Source organism: Plodia interpunctella, chromosome 22, assembly GCF_027563975.2.
Source record: "Plodia interpunctella isolate USDA-ARS_2022_Savannah chromosome 22, ilPloInte3.2, whole genome shotgun sequence".
Taxonomy (NCBI): domain Eukaryota; kingdom Metazoa; phylum Arthropoda; class Insecta; order Lepidoptera; family Pyralidae; genus Plodia; species Plodia interpunctella.
The window spans coordinates 5,006,524-5,024,203 of NC_071315.1; the positions used below are offsets into that span (position 1 = coordinate 5,006,524).

Here is a 17,680-nt window from a genome sequence, read left to right on the forward strand (position 1 = left end):
CACAACATAGACCAAACGTAAACCGATCGTTCTGGAGGGCTATCATAATTTCATAGTATAAAACAAAGTTGCTTCCCCCTGTCTATCCCTATGTATGTTTAGATCTTTAAAACTACCCAACGGATTTTGATGCGGGTTTTTTTAATAGATAGCGAATCCTGAGGTAGCTTTTGATGAAAGTTTTACCTGAGAGTAGCCGGGACGGGCCGCTAGATTATAGATAATTCTTCTCCTCCCTATTATTATTCCGAATCATAAACAATACTCACCCCTCTGAGCCCTCACCACAACACTGAATTAATTTCATTAGGCCTCTCTAGGGAGGGATCGAGTTCATTATATCCAATGATTTTCAACACATGCCCGTATGGAAGGGATTACGAAGGGAAATCGCAAGCTATGAAGTTTGGACCCCTACCGATGTTCTAGTGATTTTGATCAATAAAGACATTATACTTTTTATTTTTGAGAATGAATTAATAGTTAATGGTAGTTCATTGATTTTGTAAATTGTGGACAAATTAGGTGGTGAGGTACCTAATTAGCACCGTAGCAATATCAACGCTGTCGTTGAAACTTCTATAAATTCACTTGCTGAATTTCACATATAACGTTTTTTTCCTGATTATCGACAGACACCAAGATAGATCTATGAAAATTGAAGGAAATAAAAATATTTTTCTATTTTTATTGATACAAAATCATGTTGCAGAAGACCGGAATTTATTCATTCCAATACATACTTAGGTGAATTTAAATATTTTCATGCATATTTTTTTTTAAATTACTTTAATGGAATGAGGAAAAAGAGAGAAAAAAGGTATTTTTTTATTTTTTCCCATCTTTCTAATTACTAGGCACACATAACGCCCGAGCAGTCAATCATTCTGATTTCTGCACGCAAACAATAAAAATTGTCCCGCTCATTAGCGCGCCCATTAAAACAATTAGTTCCACTTGTTATAATTCAAAGCAATTATGATAACATCTACTTCGCGCCCCACTGTTGGGCATCGACACGCGACTGTTGTTCGCACCTTGTAAATTTTTATGTAATAAATTTAAGGATGCTGATGATATGTCGATTTCTATTAGCTATCTACTAGTATCTATGTCTTCCTAAATAAATATAAAATATAGGGACAAATTGAGATATACGTAAGATCAAGACTTGTCATTGGGTTGTGGGCTAGATAACTAACTCAATGGTACTATTATTATATAACTATACAAAAGTGCACCAGAAACATTGACGTTAACTTTTACATGCGCAGAAAAACGCAAGGTAAGGCATTTTGTCTAAACATCAACGGTGCGCAGGTTAAAGTCGACGTCAAAGTTGACTATTGCAAGTCACCCTTACTTAAAATGCCCTGGTCAATCGGATAAAGATTATTTTCCATCATGACCAAATAAGCGAGAAGATAAGATTTCTCAAAAAAATGAGCCTAGACAAAATCGCTCGGCCATTAACCATAAGAGTGCTACAGAAGATGAACATAAAATAGGTAGTTTTACATTTATTTATTTTGTATTTAATAATGAAAAGTACTAGGATATAATAAATACACAAGAGCAATAACCGTCAAGCCAATTACGCGATAACATCTCTATCATTCCCCCCTCTATTGGGAGTTCGCGCTTTACAACTTTAGCAGGACGAATTGATATCATTCACTCAAATTAAACCTGACTTGAGAAACAAATTTGCACGTTTTTATATTAATTTAGAGGGTCAGATTAATATTTGTACTAACTAGAGGAAAAAATAGCACGCTATTCCCATTATACCCATTTCATTAGAGTTTTTCATCGTTTTCCGTTTTCCGTGTATGTAAATTCAAACATAGTATAACATTTTTTCATTATTTGTAACAATAAAAACAATATAGACATTAGAAACAACATTATTAATTATGTTTATATACTATATATTATATATGTTTATATAATATATTTATAGAAAATTAGTTATTAATACTTTTACCCCCAACGAACGTATTGTCACAGTTCACAGTTGAACTATTCATAATTTTTCTACAGTCATCCTTTTTCTTGTAGAGTTGAAATGGCTATTCAAAGAGTTACGAACAGTGAAGTTGTCCTACAAAATAGTGTGATAATGTCTAACGGAACCCTAAAAGTAATAAAACGTCACACACCACGTCCCACCTCATTACAACATACTAGGGTCCCATGGGCGACACGGAGTGTGATTTGTCCGCAAGATTTCAATTTTGATGTGTAACCCTACACCCAACAAATTGAGGCGATAAAATTTATGCCTCTTATCGTCGTCGGTGTAGGTGGCGCCTCCACCCTGCCAGTTACATTGTAATGTTGTAAACTTAATCTCTTTTTAACCGACTACAGAAAAATAAAAAGAGTTACATTTTCAATATGGCTGACATGACATTTCGACACTTTTTATCACGATTATTTTTGAGAAATAATCATGAATTTTTACGTTATTATGCACACTTTTCCTTTCGAAAGGTTATCTTTATTTTCCAACATAGCTACGAACTATTGACAAACAAGGAATACTTACTAACTTCTGAGTAAGTTAATCAAAGAAAATCATAGACTGAGAAAATCCCAACTAGTTACTCGCGCAAAATCTACTGGACGGATTTCGATGAAATTTTGTACACGGGTAGAATATAACATACAATAGTAATAGTATCTGGTATTTTTAATCTTGAAATGCCCATAGAACCAATTCCCGAGGCTCAGTTAGTTTCTCATAAAAATACCTAGTTATTTGAGTTCACGACTGTGTTTGTAATGCAAAAACTAGATAAAGTCGGTAACCAGAGCCACAAGCCAAATGATGCGCTAACTGACACTTCATCAGGGCGGGGGTAACTGACTCGGGGCCCTTAGACAATGCAATTCTTGGGGTCCCATTTTAGCAATAGCCAGAGATACGATTAGGTATCTAAAGTTATTATATTATAATAAAGTTATTATATTTAATAAAGTTATTATATTTAATAGTTCTGTATGTAAAGTTGTTCTCATTTCTACGTGTTCCTGTTTGCATTCGCAGCCGTAGTCCCCGAAGTCCTGGTGTGTATGTGTAAAAACAAACCTGCAAATTTAAGAACCTCTTTAGGAATGCTATAGTTGCCTATCAATTGCCAAGGCTTTTATCCCTTAGTTCTCCTCGTACGACATCCACAGTAGGATATAGAGTAATCCGATTCCAAGGCGGAAACCACACACAAATCCAGCTATATATTAGAAAAATCATCAGCTTTTTTCATGTAGGTAGCTAATAGGTATAATGATAATATGAGATTCAGACTTAACTTCTTAAGAACCTACTGGGCTTAGGCCAAATCCTTATTAATATGTTTTGAAATACTTACATTACGATTTTTGTGTGCACTCCCAGGACCCCTAGTCGTAACTGTACCTGGGCAGTTGCCTATTCTGCCTTATGGTTAATCCGTCTCTGCACCTTATCAGACACCTTCCTTATCGGGCCATGTGCTGGATAGCATAATATGTGACACATTATTGATGGATATTTGATAAAATTGTTATTATATTGTGGAGTTGCTAGCATTTCATTAGTAAAATTAATAACTATACATTTAATTCAATCGATCATTTTATTGCAATAATTAGTATTGAAGTGCTGAATAACTCATACATAAAACGTTAAAAAATATTTAAAATATAATATACTTACTTTATAATATTTACACGTAATTATTTTACCCGTTCGTGACGCAAAAGAATAACTTTTGATCAAAACATTATTGTTCTCAATACACGAGCAAAGTCACCTAAAGAAGCCTGTATTTGTTCAGCAATTCTTCGGAAAGCCACTTCCTGGGTAAAGCCGTCGGTTCCATCACTCCGGCATGCTTCAGGGGGCCATTGAGTGGAAGTGACGGAATCCCTACAACGGACAAACATGGCGCTTCCTGTTAACTCCTGCCGGCTATGGAGTCCTGGTAATTTGTGAATTGATTTTTTTTTACATAATTTATGGAAATGCAACTTTAATAAAAATAGGCCTGGCGCGTGCAGCCGCGATAGCAACACAAATATACTTTCACATTTTTATTAGAAAGAAAAACTTATTTGCAAAAATCATGAGTACCTATATTATATTGGCGTTAAAAAAGCTAAGCCTTCATTTTTACCGACTATGGGTGTGCAAAATAAATAAAAGCATGCTATCTACTCATTGATAACAAAATAACAACTAACTTATACAACAGTTTTTGATTTATTAGTTTGATTTTTCATGTCTACAAGAATGACTTTGATTTATTCATATTTAATTTTAATAAGGCCTATTCATATTTAATTTTTATGAGACACAATGATCTCGAACAGTGATGAGCAATTCTATATATAATAACCAGGTTAAAATCCGACTCTGGGTAGTATATAGTACAACTAACCGTTTTATGTACCAAATTATTTAAGACTAGATGTTGCCCGAGGCTTCGCTCCCGTGGGAATTTTGAAATGAAATATAGCCTATAGCAATCTTGGATAATGTATATTTCTAATGGTTAAATTATTTAAGAAATCAGTTCTGTAGTTTCAAAGATTACCCGACTGAAACATACAAAATCACAAACTCACAAACGCTTACTATTTATAATAATGCTAGATGTCGCCCGAGGCTTTGCTCATGTGGGAACTTTGAGATAAAATATAGCCTATAGCAATCTTGGATAATGTACCTTTCTAATGGTGAAATAATTTTTGTAATCGGTTCGGTAGTTTCGGAGATTACCCGCCTCAAACATACAAATTCAACATTGCCCAAGACCCGAACATATAGTAAATCATTACATAGTTTGAGTTAAATAGTCGCTGTAAGTTGACGTCCCAAAGGAAGCATTTATCCGGAATGGAAAGAAAGATAAATATACAGGTATTTTATCAAAAACCTCTGCGTGATTTGCCTACGAGTCGTATGTATACACCCGTAATCTAAAAACGTGCAAAGTTTCCCACGGTCTATCTGCTGACCTTACAATTTTCGCGACGCCAACACTTTTGCACTGATTATGCAGACTTATTGTGCAGCTTGACAAAGATAAAAAATATATATCACCTTTTACGTTATAAAGAATTGAGTGTATATTTACTTTGGATTTTGAATGCGACTGAAAGGGAGTGGTGCCACATAACATTTTAGTCGCGGTCCACTATATCACTATATATGATTTAAGTAGATATAGAATCAAGTAAGCGCTTTCGAAAAATATTTTAAATTAGAAGATGCAGTACTAGTTTCTCGATATAAACCATGAAAACTATACCTATAGACGTATATACCTCTTAATAGTAGTACTTCGTCTCATACAATACAAGTACTTAGGCAAATGTGCTTATATTATCGTCATCAACATTCTTTTGTTTTCGGATAACTTAGTCTTTGACTACCCACGTCAATCATTGCCAAGGTTAGACATTACAATAACAAATTACTCGAAAGTATTGCAAAATTCGACGGAACATATGAGGGAAACCGCTGAATTTCTAGGAAATGTTTGCGTGTCGAATTACTTTATGACCTATTTTCGCAATTTAAAAAAAAAGTAAAATGTACTTTAAGTAAGATTTGATTATTTTCTATAAAATTAAGTGTGTTAAATTATCTGAGCTAATCTGATGTAAGTAGAATCCTTCAGAACCCTAAATATTATATTATATATATAGTATATTATGAAGCAGAGGACAAATTTGTGAACAGTATGGATACCGTCATTTATAATGTTACAGATCATCAGAATTTCGGATACAAAGAAGTATGTCAAATAGAGAGAAATAAATAAGTTAGCCAAATTAAACCCAACGTAATTTTTTTAAAAATTATAATTTTAAGAAGTGACATTGAATTTTGAATGACACCTTTAAAATTGTTCTTTTGACTTCAATTTCATATACCAACAACAGGACTTCATAAATACCTAAGCGGCTGACAGGCGCCATTCGCGTCGACACAATCCAGTGCTGAGTCAGATTTACTGGAACTTGCTGATGAATTATGACCGCCTGGTCCACGCGCCAGCGAATAAGCGTACAAGATTCCCGACCACCTTTGTGAAAAGAACCCATGGAAAGTCCTAATTTACTTTCCTGGAAAATGTTGTACCCTAGGCAGATATGGGTTTACACCCAATTTATTCCTAAAATGCCAGGGCTTAATCCCTAGGGCATTAATGGACCTTGTATTTCATTACTAGCTATTACCCGCAGCTGCTCCTGCGGTAAAATGTGACCTCTCCCTCCACTCACTCATACTCTCCAATAATCTCCACACGATAATCAGCTCAATCCAAAGCTCTGTTATGACGTGAAAGAAAGACAAACACATTTTTAAGTATTCATAACGTAATGAAATGTATTCATAGTTAGTATGGAAGCGCGGATTGGTGTATGTACCCCTATCATTATCATTCTAGTTGACAACATGTTTGGTATTAATAAAATCTAACATCATATAGAAAAGCGAATTATTCTAATGTTATTTAATTTCAGACCAATTAATGAAGCCAGCTAATACAGCTTAAAGTTGGCCTAACGTAGTAATCAAACGTAATAACCTCAGAATTTTTGAAATGAACTGCACTGATAACAATAATTTATAGGCATATAAATCCAAAAAATTGTAAATAAAGACTTGTTTATCACTCAATCCCAAAACCTTAAAAATTTCCTCAGCCGAAAGTTATATCCATAAAGAAAATTATGATTTTTTACACTCTTAAATAAAGTAAAACCATCATTCGACTGAGCAAGTAACCTAATACTTCGGAAATCGGATAGCAGACAGTATGGCGCGGCGAGTTTTTCTCTTTTTTTTTAATTTCTTTTTTGTAGAAAACGTCAAAGGACTTTTATCTTAGCGTGTTTTGTTCTTTTTTAAAATCTTTTTGTATCGTGTGTGATCCTGGCTGGTGATGAACGAATTGTTTTGGTGGTTGTGTGTGGACTGGGATAGAAATAAAGTTGGTCGAGCGTGTGCGTTTGTCAAAGGAGACGGTTATAATGTGACAGGAACATCTTCTTAGTTATGCGCTCCTGGTAGATAGGTAAATAAACATGATTATTTTATTTAATAAAATTATTACAAGGGAGTATTGTAGCAATTTATCAACATTAGACTCGTTAAAAATAAAAGTAAAACTATTTGGTTATAGTTGATTGATTTCGTTAACACGACAAAGCAAAAATTAAAAACGTCAAGATAAAAATCAGTGGATCTAGGTCAAAAAGGTTTAGGTAAAGGTTTAATTTGATGACCTAGTACAGTAGGGATGCCGACGTCCGTGCGAAGGGGAGACGAAACAGTAAGAAAGCGGTCTCTGGACTCCGAAGCTCAACGGTTGCGGTAGCAACCGGAAAAACGCTAAAATGAGAGAGAAAGAGGTCAGACATACAAGTCAACAAAATATTGAGTTCAGTGACACACAACGAAGAATCATAACATCTATTAAACGCAAACTACACACCTAACATTGTATGAAACGTAATGGACATAAACTTATTTTGATATTGCGTCTTTCAAAACGACTATTATGGCATGGATTCGAGAAATGACCGCACATTTGTCCTTACCATAGATCAATTATAGTATAGAAATTACGCTGTGATGATAAATTAAATTGTATTCTAAATACCGTCAAAATAGTACTTATCAAAATTTGCTTGCACTATAGAAAAGGAATAAGTTATTTACAAAAAAGACATTTTTAAGACAATATTTTACTGCCCTCAAAGTGATTTTCATTCAAGAGATTCAAGCTAAGCGAAAATATTTTATTCTGGATCAGTTGAAGAGAAGTTTCCACCCCAGCAAACATCTAGTTACTTTTACATTTTTTAAACTTACTAGGTGATAATTGTAATAGGTTTAAGGCGTTTTTACCACAATAAGTAATTTACATAATAAGAATTGATGTAATAGATGATGATACTTTGTTACTATTTACACTACCAAGTCAGTAAAGTCGCGTTATACCTACATTTGGATGCTGCTTTATTTCTGTCTCATTTCTTTAGTTTCCCGAGACACCACCGTCTCGGTCGTTAGTCGTGTGTTTACACGTATCAAGAATTTTAATGGGTATATTCACGACGAAGAAACCCGTTTGGGCACATCACTAGCGAAGAAATTGTGACCTATCCTTTAAAATAGTTCGGTGTTATGCAAATCCAATGATTGTTACTGCCCAGTTGTATGTTCAAACTGGCCAAGCCCATAAACGTCTTTATGTTCCTATTTCAAAATTATAGACCTTTTTTTTATTCATCATGAAAGTAGAAAAGATGCTTCTTTATTTGAAAACAGAAAATTGGAAGTTCCCCCAAACCAGATGACTGAAGAGGTAGTTCAAAAATACTATGTCAAAACATAACATTTTTCAGAAATTAGACATTCCCAGGTACTTTTTTATGTAAATTTAATTTTTACAACATTTCTCGAAACTACTAAGTAGTATTGAAAATTATCATGCATGAAATTCTTGGAAAGTCAAACATTCTGCGTCCTATGTCATAAACTTTGTAACTACGAAAAATATGGCTAAGATTTCGTTACACGGATAGTTAATAATAATTTAACTAAATAGAGAGAGCAAAGGGTAGAGGAGCTCCATATTTAAAATCTCTTGGTAATGTTTATCCTCCTGTCAACTGAAGAAAGGCAAGCAACCCTTCCATGACATGATGAATATTTTCTCCAACGGTTGCCATTCGACGCCCAATGTCGTCATTCCAGTTTCAAAAACATTAGTATCCTTTTAATGAGCGTTCCAAATTAGAATGTTCGCTTTTTAAATTGACGTAAAAAATGTAAGCGTAGCTATTTTTGGTCATGTTTTGGTTTGTGGTTGCTTTTGCTTTGTAGCCAGCCAGTGACGATGAAACTTTTTAATTTTTTAAAATAAATCTGAATTTTGTAATCGATTTAAACAAGTTTTTTATATATACCTAGATTTTCTTTGTTCTATATATTTACCTAATTTTACCTTATATTTTTTTGTTTTAAAATAGATTTGGACATTTGTGCATGCTAGCCAGATGGTAAGCAAAAACTGCAGCACATGGACACCAGCAATTGATTTATTTATTATCAATTTGTATGTATGTATATAAACTGTATACTAACCGTGTCTGCCAACCTTTGATGTTAACTTTATATAAATTAAAAATATCGATTTTAAAAAGTACAGTCTTCCAGTTTAACAATTCTTGTTTCTTCTCGTCACAGTTCGATAGTCAAAAGATTGACACGTCCTTTGTTTCCACAAATAGTAGCATTCACAAAACCTATATCAGTACCACATGTCTAAAATCGGGAGCGGCGGACGAACACTCCATTTTTAATAACGAAACTCGATATTTTTGCATCAAAACCGGGGAATATTGTAAAAAGCTTATTTTTCTTACAAATCGACAGTGCATGTGCGTTGCGGTTTTGAATTACCGAATAAAAAAAAGGTTTTCAATTTTTTTTTATTACCTGTCACGATTTTTTCGTGAATTATGGATAGGCAATCGTAGAAAGGGTCAACTTTTGTATTTTTTTTTTCATTGTCAAGGAATAATTGATGTTTGTTAACCCTTTCGATGGTTGACCCTTCGGGAACCTTACAAATTGTTAGTTCGACGTATCAATAACTATTATTGTGACCTTTTGACTTCATTAGCAACTTTACAAAATTGTGAGAATTTTTAAAGCGAAACTGAATGATTTTCTCCCCTTTTCGCTAAATTTGTAACCTATTGTGTACAATGTATTGTGCGATTTATAGGTACCTACCTTCAGTCTTACCTGTAATTCTTTAACGTAATGCCCTGGATCATTCGGACGAAAACTTCACGGTACGAAACGAACAACGACTCCTGGGAACTTTTAAAAGTATTAAAATTAATCGAATGAATAATGTCATTTAAAAAGAACATGGAAAGTTAACCATTGCTAGGAAAATACACTTTTATGGACCAACTTGAAGTTACATTTTTATGGACCGCTTCAAATCGATCCATAAAAATATATTTTAACACAAGTGAAGCCGCAGGATAAACCTAATCAACATATTTAAAGCCAGTTAAAAATAATAGGCGATGACAGAACAATTTTCAAAATGAAAATTAACAATTTATAGTCGAAGAGACAGCAGGATGTAGCTCTATTTTAATATTAAACGACATTTCTGAACGCATCTCCACGCGTGGCAGTTTTCAATTAAACCCATTTGCCTGTTTGGTATTAAAAGTAAAGCGGCCACCGGACACAGCTGGTACGACTCTAGTCACTATTTAGTTTAGTTCTGTCTTGTTAGTCATTCATTACATTAGTAATGCAACGCAACGTTAAAACTACAGATGTGCTGTTAAAAATAATACTGAATTGAACCTTATTTGTTGAACAAATAGAGTTGTGTAAAATTTATGGAAGTGAACATTCAAATTTGTTAAGATCGAACGCGGTTGATGCTAAGCGAGTGAGACGTCAATCAGCTGTCAACGCACATCTAACATCCTAAAATCCTATGCGCTCTTGGTACTTCTAAACATTAACTGAAAGGAAAATGAGTGTTTTTTTCTTCGATTAAAAACAAAATGTCCGCTCCTGTTACTAATGAAAAACGCGGATATGCGTAGAATTAATTCTTTTGTTTTTAGAGAACACAATATAGTGCCAAAAGTTAACAAGCGAGACAGATTACATTTAAACGTTTAAATTAGATAGAACACGCATTTTGAACGTAGTTTAAAACTTCCTTTGTTTTATGACAAATTGTCTCGTGTGACACGATTTGATAAATATAATCTAGGTACTTACCTTACTTTTAATTACTTTTAATAATTATAGAAGATATAGTTTTATCAATAATCATTGATTAGCGGGAATATTTTTTTTTTGTTATAAGTGTTGCCATTAGAGTAATTTCTATTTTGAATAGTCTATGGAGAATATTTTAAGACCTAAAAACCTGTCGAAAGTCCTAGAATTACCACGTATGCAAAATAATGGTATCTTGAGGAATGCATTAACCCGGGCTAATCCATGGGCAAAAGCTAGTTATGAAAACAACACCATTATCAGTACATCTTCCAAATCTATATGTATGTGTCCACGGATTCTCCCACGAATATCGAAGTAAATAGTTCATGTGTAACGCTACAATGGAGTCACTTGAAGATTATATTACACCTTTTACTAATCACGGAATTTTCATTATAATTATTACTTAACTAAAACTTGAGATAACTACGTTTAAAATTATGAAATCAATTCTAACTAATATATTAAATAAATGCTGAAGTAAGTTTGTTTGTTTGTTGCCTCTCACGCTCTATCTTCTCAACCAATATTCTTGAAATTTTGCATACACATAGGTTAAAGGAAATGGGTATCTTTCATCCCAGAATAATAATTGCTCCTGTGGGAAAATACGCGAGGGAAGGCGCTGGCAAACCTAGTTTAATATAAGGGGTATTAATTACTTAAAATTTTCCAAATCACAGGTTAAATTCACACAACTAATAAAAAGGTCACCATCGCATTGTGTCTGAATGCACAAACATTCAATATCGTCTGGGAAAAAAGTGTTAGTGTAAAATATTTCTTTTCCGTAAAGGGTTGCAATTGTCGTAACTTCTTTTTTTCTATTTTATAGGAATGATTTTGATAATCTTTGAACTTTGTGATTATTATTTATGTTTATATTATGCTCGTAAATCTTGTAAAGTATTATAAAGGGTGAGTAAGGGCTAAGGTCTAATTGAAAAGTAACGCAATTTTAAAATAAAAATAGTTTTAATAAAAATACCGGAATGAGAAACTTTAGACTTTCTATATAATTACATAATATTCTTTCAGATTTTTTTCTATAAATATATTTTTTGTTTACTACCAAGCTGGCAAACAGGTACGCGGCCCACCTGATGGTAAGTGGCCACCACAGCCTTTCAACGCCTGCAACAATACGGGTCACACAGCGGTTTCACAAATTTTGTAACTATACTATGAAAAACCATCATTTACTTTCGTGGTTAATATATGTTTTACTTTGGAATTAACTAATTGTTTTTGAAATAATTTGTTTTTATGAGTTTTAATTTCCTTTAGTTGTATAATGTGATAAATATTATTATTATTTCAACTAATATTCGATTTATTTTCAACAAAATTCGTCAATAAATACTGTGAAGATTGTTTACAATGTTAGGATTTGTAAGAAAAACGAAGTGTATAAGTACAGTCAACAGCACATCAAGTTACCCTGCATAAACCTCTATGTCGCGGTAATAGCGGCGAGTTTGCAATGAATTTGGGTAGGTTGATGTGCTGTTGACTGTACATATTTAAACGACGTCTTGATTTCTATAGGATTTAGATAAATGGGTATAGATTTTTTTTTTACATTTTCTTAACTCTGTAACCAATCGTTACATGTCAAGAACTGACGCTTGAATTGATAGTTTAATACCAACTTTAACAATGCTTCCTCTAGAATATTAACTTGACCAGGTGTTTTGAAAACTCTGACATTTTGTTACATTTTACTTCTGAATGATCAAACCACAAACGAAAATACATCTTATTTGTATAGCATTAAGAATCTACGTGAAAAATTTTCCATATGTAGCTAATTATGTCGTCATTTCTACGTATTGTGTGTACACAATTGGTATTTAAATGTGAATTGTATTTTTCTCTAATATATGTACTAGTTACATGTCTTGTAACTTGTGACCGTCCGGAGCGTAGTCGCGAATTCGGTTGTGACTAGCCTTCGAAAATTAAAATGAAGTTCTTTGGTGAGTTATGGCATTCTGAATTCAAAATCAGTGTCAGTGATGTGTTAACGACGTTGTTTTGATATTATTTATATTTGATTTTTTTGTTTTTAATTATGTGACGTGAACTTGTGAAGACTGGCAGGTTTTATATTTTGTTTTAATTTTATCATATTTTTTTCCTTGTGCGTGCTGTCTATATTGATTTGGTTAAGTCAATATTGTTAAAAATATATTTTTGTGGTGACCAAATTTCTGAAGTCTTTAATGTAATCTTTCACACACTCAATTATCATCGGCTTTATTAAAATGCGCAATAAGCGCGGCAAATTCAAACAAAAAAAAAACGTTTTATTAATATTTTGTTACACCCAGTTTAATTACTATTCTTATTCGTCGAGTCTTCTATTCTAATCGTATATCTATATACATATATATATATATATATATCTAATCTAATCTAGCTGTTCTGATTTCATGGCTAAACAACTGTGCCGATTTTGATGAAATTTGGTATGCATGTAGTTTAATACTCCCGCCTATATTTGAATATAGGCTACTTTTGTTTTCAAAAATCAACTCCCAAATTACTACAATGGGGGTTGAAAGTTTGTATGATCCGCTTACGCAGAGAAATACACGCGGACGAAGCCGCGGGCAAGAGCTAGTTGCAACATAAAGTTAAATGATTTCGGAATAAAAACTTTGCTTTGACATGTACCTAAGTAGGTATTGTTCGTTTCCAGCGTTCCTCCTGTCCCTGCTCGTGATGGTGATAATGGTGGCTTCTGACAGAGAAGAAGACTTTCTGATCCGATGCAGCAGCTGCTACGACCAGGATGAAGCCAACGTGTGCTCCAAGGACCTCGGCACTTTCTTCAATATGTGCGCGTGAGTGTCCGTGGTTCTTGATATATTTTGTTATTAATAGTGTGTGCGTTATGAATAGTGTGTGCAACGTTGCCAGAATTTTCTTTTTATTGTTGTTCGTTTTGCGCCAAAAAAGCGACACAGCAAATTCTGGAGTCAAAACACGTCCCGCCAAAATCGGGACCTCTGGTAACGCTACGACAGTGTGTTACAAATTGCCTATACACATACGAAGTTGTAAGATAGAAGAATACATAATTGTACAGTACTATCTGTCTGTATGTACAGGTTAATTAATATAAAAAAATGCCTGACGGATTTGCACGGTTTTCACCAATAGATAGTTTGAGCCCTGAAGAAGATTTAGATTGTGGCGTGGTAGATATAGTTTTACCCGAGCGAAACCGGGACCGGACGCTAGGTTTTGACAAACTATGCTAACTAGCTTTGAAGAATAACTTCATAATAATGTAGTATTAAAAACATGAAGAGAGGAGGATACGATTTTAAAAGAAAATTAGGACTTCATTAGGTTGTTGTTTGGAAGCTTATAAAATAGTAAATAAATAAATATATAAATAAATAAATATATTAGGACAAATCACACAGATTGAGCTAGCCCCAAAGTAAGTTCGAGACTTGTGTTATGGGATACTAACTCAACGATAACTATATTTTATAATAAATACATATATAGATAAACATCCAAGACCCGGGCCAATCAGAAAAAGATCATTTTCCATCATGAACCGACCGGGGTTCGAACCCGGGACCTCTCGGTTCAGAGGCAAGCACTTTACCACTGCGCCACCGAGGTCGTCTGATTGAAAATTTTCTGTTGAGTTTAGATTTTTCTCAACCTTCACTTCAAAACCGTGTGTAAAATTTGGATAAAAACTGTCAGTTGGCAGCATTGCGTCTAATAGCGAGAAAAAAAACTAATATGTGAAAACAGAACGTTTCGAGAACATTTTGATAATTTCAGTTGTAACCAAAGAGCGTATGTATACCAATTGTATGTTTTGTTTTTGTAAGTACTTTGAGACATACGCCAAGCTCATCAGGTAAGCAGTCGGTGTGGCCATGTGCTCTTGACCCTGCTCTGCCCGTGACTCATCGTCGGACCGGGACACCGTCGGTTCAGTGGCAAGAATCTTACCACTGCGCCACCGAGGTCGTCTTAGTAATAGTAATAATAATACGCGTCAAAAATGTATTAATTGTAAAGGAAGGTAAAGGTAAGAGTTATCGCATTAAAAGATTAAACCATTACTTTCAGACGAATTAAGAAATCTATTACATATAGTGGTCGTCCAAATCAAAAGAGACCTTATGCTTTTACACAAACGAATGTCAAAATAATGGCCGCTTCTCACACGTTTTTTTATCAATTGCAGATTACAATGTGCCAATGCCGAGTTTCTACACAACGGATCATGCGACGCTCCAGATCTAAGAAATATTACTAAAATGGAGAAATAATGCACAGAAATAGTACAAAACTACTTTGATTAGTCCCGGATATAAATACCTACCCGACTTTTTAAAATTGATTTGGTATTTTTTCTATAAACTAACTCCTTTTTTTTTAAGTCACAACAAGCACTTTGAGTATAATGTATGTACAGGTACATTAATCAAGATTCTAAAACCACAATGTTTTTTTCTTTACAACATGGATATAAAATAGCATTGATGTAGATTTTTTCTAGTCTTTCTCTCCGAAAACCAGGTTTTTGCATAAAATCCCATCCCTAATATTTGCACTCGTCCCCCGAAGTACCAGGGCGGCATGACGAGGGTGGCGATCAGGAGTGGTCGGCAAACAACTGGCGCCGGAATGACGCAGCGATCACCTGCCAAAGTCGAAGAGACGATCTTGGATTCCTTTTTGCATGAACTCGATTCATCGAATAATTATCTAAGTATATGATTTTTAAATTGTTAAATAAATAAAAATAAAAAAAAATCATACATACCATGTATGATTTTTCCACTGACCATTTAACGGGATACAGTCCAATTGATACAGAATAATTATCATTTTTCAACGAAACTCCATTCATCGTATTATCGTCTAAGCATATGATTATTAAATAATTAAAAACAAAATCATACATACATGTTTATGAAATATAAAATGTATGATATCCTTACGGGATATCACAGACCATTTAGCGTGATACAGTCCACTTGTAGAAATATCATTCTTCAAAGAATTTTGGAAAAAGAAAATATCTCTCCAAAATAATTTTCTTCCATATTTTCACAATGTAAAGGAAAAAAAATTGTTGTGTGTTACCTAATGGACACAATTAAAATTCATCGATCATTATAGTATCTACTGTCCCATTATATTGTTTGTTCTATTAAAAGGAGCATCCACCCCTCTGTGTGCTCGACACGATTCGGGAATCGCCCAAATGGAATGGCCATGTTTTCAAATGGAAATCGGAACCGAACGGAAAACAAAAAAACATTTTTACATACTTTTGTTTTTTGTTTACTTCTTAATGGTGACTAACATAATTTCCTTTCGCTTTTCTGAAATCTGAATGAGTCATGAAAATAGACGAAAGTTGTAACATGAAGCATGCCAACAACATAATATAAGCCACACTGTCGCCAAACAGTTTGCCAACTTTGGTGGTTTCAGTATACATAGCTGGTTTTTCATTGCGGTAAATATAAGCACTCATACTAACTACGCAATGTTCACCCATTCGCGTCGGCGTGTGTCGATGACAGTGTGGAGCTGGCATAAAAAAATATGTAATACCAGGAGTTAAGAAGTAATAAGCACGTCTAATTATATTGTTATGATAACGAGCGAGCAAAAGAGGCTGCCAAATTCGAATTTGGAATAATTAATTCCTTTTTCCGCCGCGTGTCGTTAGATGGCGCGGTTCCGCGTAATTGTTGGGATGCCACGCGCCGCTTATTACGACCCAAATTCAGAGCTGTTTGGAGATAAATATACCCACATTAAATGGGAGAAAATTAATATCATGATATTTTATTTATTTTCTGTTAAACTTTTATGTTCCAAGTAAAAACATACATAAACAAATGGCGAACATAAATGCTAATAGCATTATTCCAGCCAACCACTAACAGAAAAAAAATGTGCGGCGCAATAAAATACACACTATAATAAACTTACATAGAGTAAAAGGTCAATGTTCCAAAATTAAACGCGGAGTTTATACGCTTGTATTTAGAAGAAAAAAATGCGTTTTATTATTGGACAGTTACCTAAATCAATAAGTGCTGTACTGTCATTATAATTAATAATAGAAATATCGGTCACTACCTAATTACATACCTTTATTTGTCTTAATTGAACAATATTACATCTAAAATTAGCTCTATTCAGTATCTACATTATACCGATATTATGTAGAGTCCGCACAAAAAATATATTATATATTATTGTTAAGTTATTGTTTTATTGCATTATAACCTAATTAGGTACGAGCTTTATAAAGTACCTAGTTACCTACTGTTAGAGTATTGAACTCTTCTTATATTAAATCCTTTTTGAATCGATGATTAGTTTATGTTGTGTATGCTAACTTGTTGGAAATCAGTTATTCGTAAAACATAAGTAAGTATCTACTTGTCAAACTTGTGTTGCAAGGATATACTAAGAAATCCGTAACATGTAGGGCTTAGGCGTTTAGTCATAAAAACCACTCATTTTTCGAGTTTTTCCGATTCTGTACAGAGTGGAGGTTGAGTGGGGTGGAGGATGCAGAAGAATGGATGCAAAGGACGTAATATTTTTATATTGAGTATCAATTCAGTCTACGTTAAGTAAATTACATTGAAATTAAATTGAAATTATCTTCCAACAGCCTTGTATCACATTTCTGACAATCATATTTTATAAACATTTTGATTTTTTAATTACAATATTTATTTTGCATACCTTACTGCCCTTCCCAAGTTTCACTCGCCACAGAGTGACCGCAGTGGCGGCGACGACGCGCGGAAACCGCATTTGCCCGTCACACGC

The 17,680-nt window shown here is 33.9% G+C and overlaps 1 protein-coding gene across 1 annotated transcript in view; it reads right to left on the bottom strand.

The window, feature by feature from the left end:
* The window catches only part of LOC128679834 (ethanolaminephosphotransferase 1-like), a 30,383-nt gene extending 12,703 nt beyond the window's left edge, over positions 1–17,680 (bottom strand). The window contains exon 1 of the mRNA XM_053762291.1: positions 17,594–17,680. Coding sequence (XP_053618266.1) covers positions 17,594–17,665 — 72 coding nt within the window. The 5' untranslated portion in view covers positions 17,666–17,680. The remainder of the gene's footprint in view (positions 1–17,593) is intronic.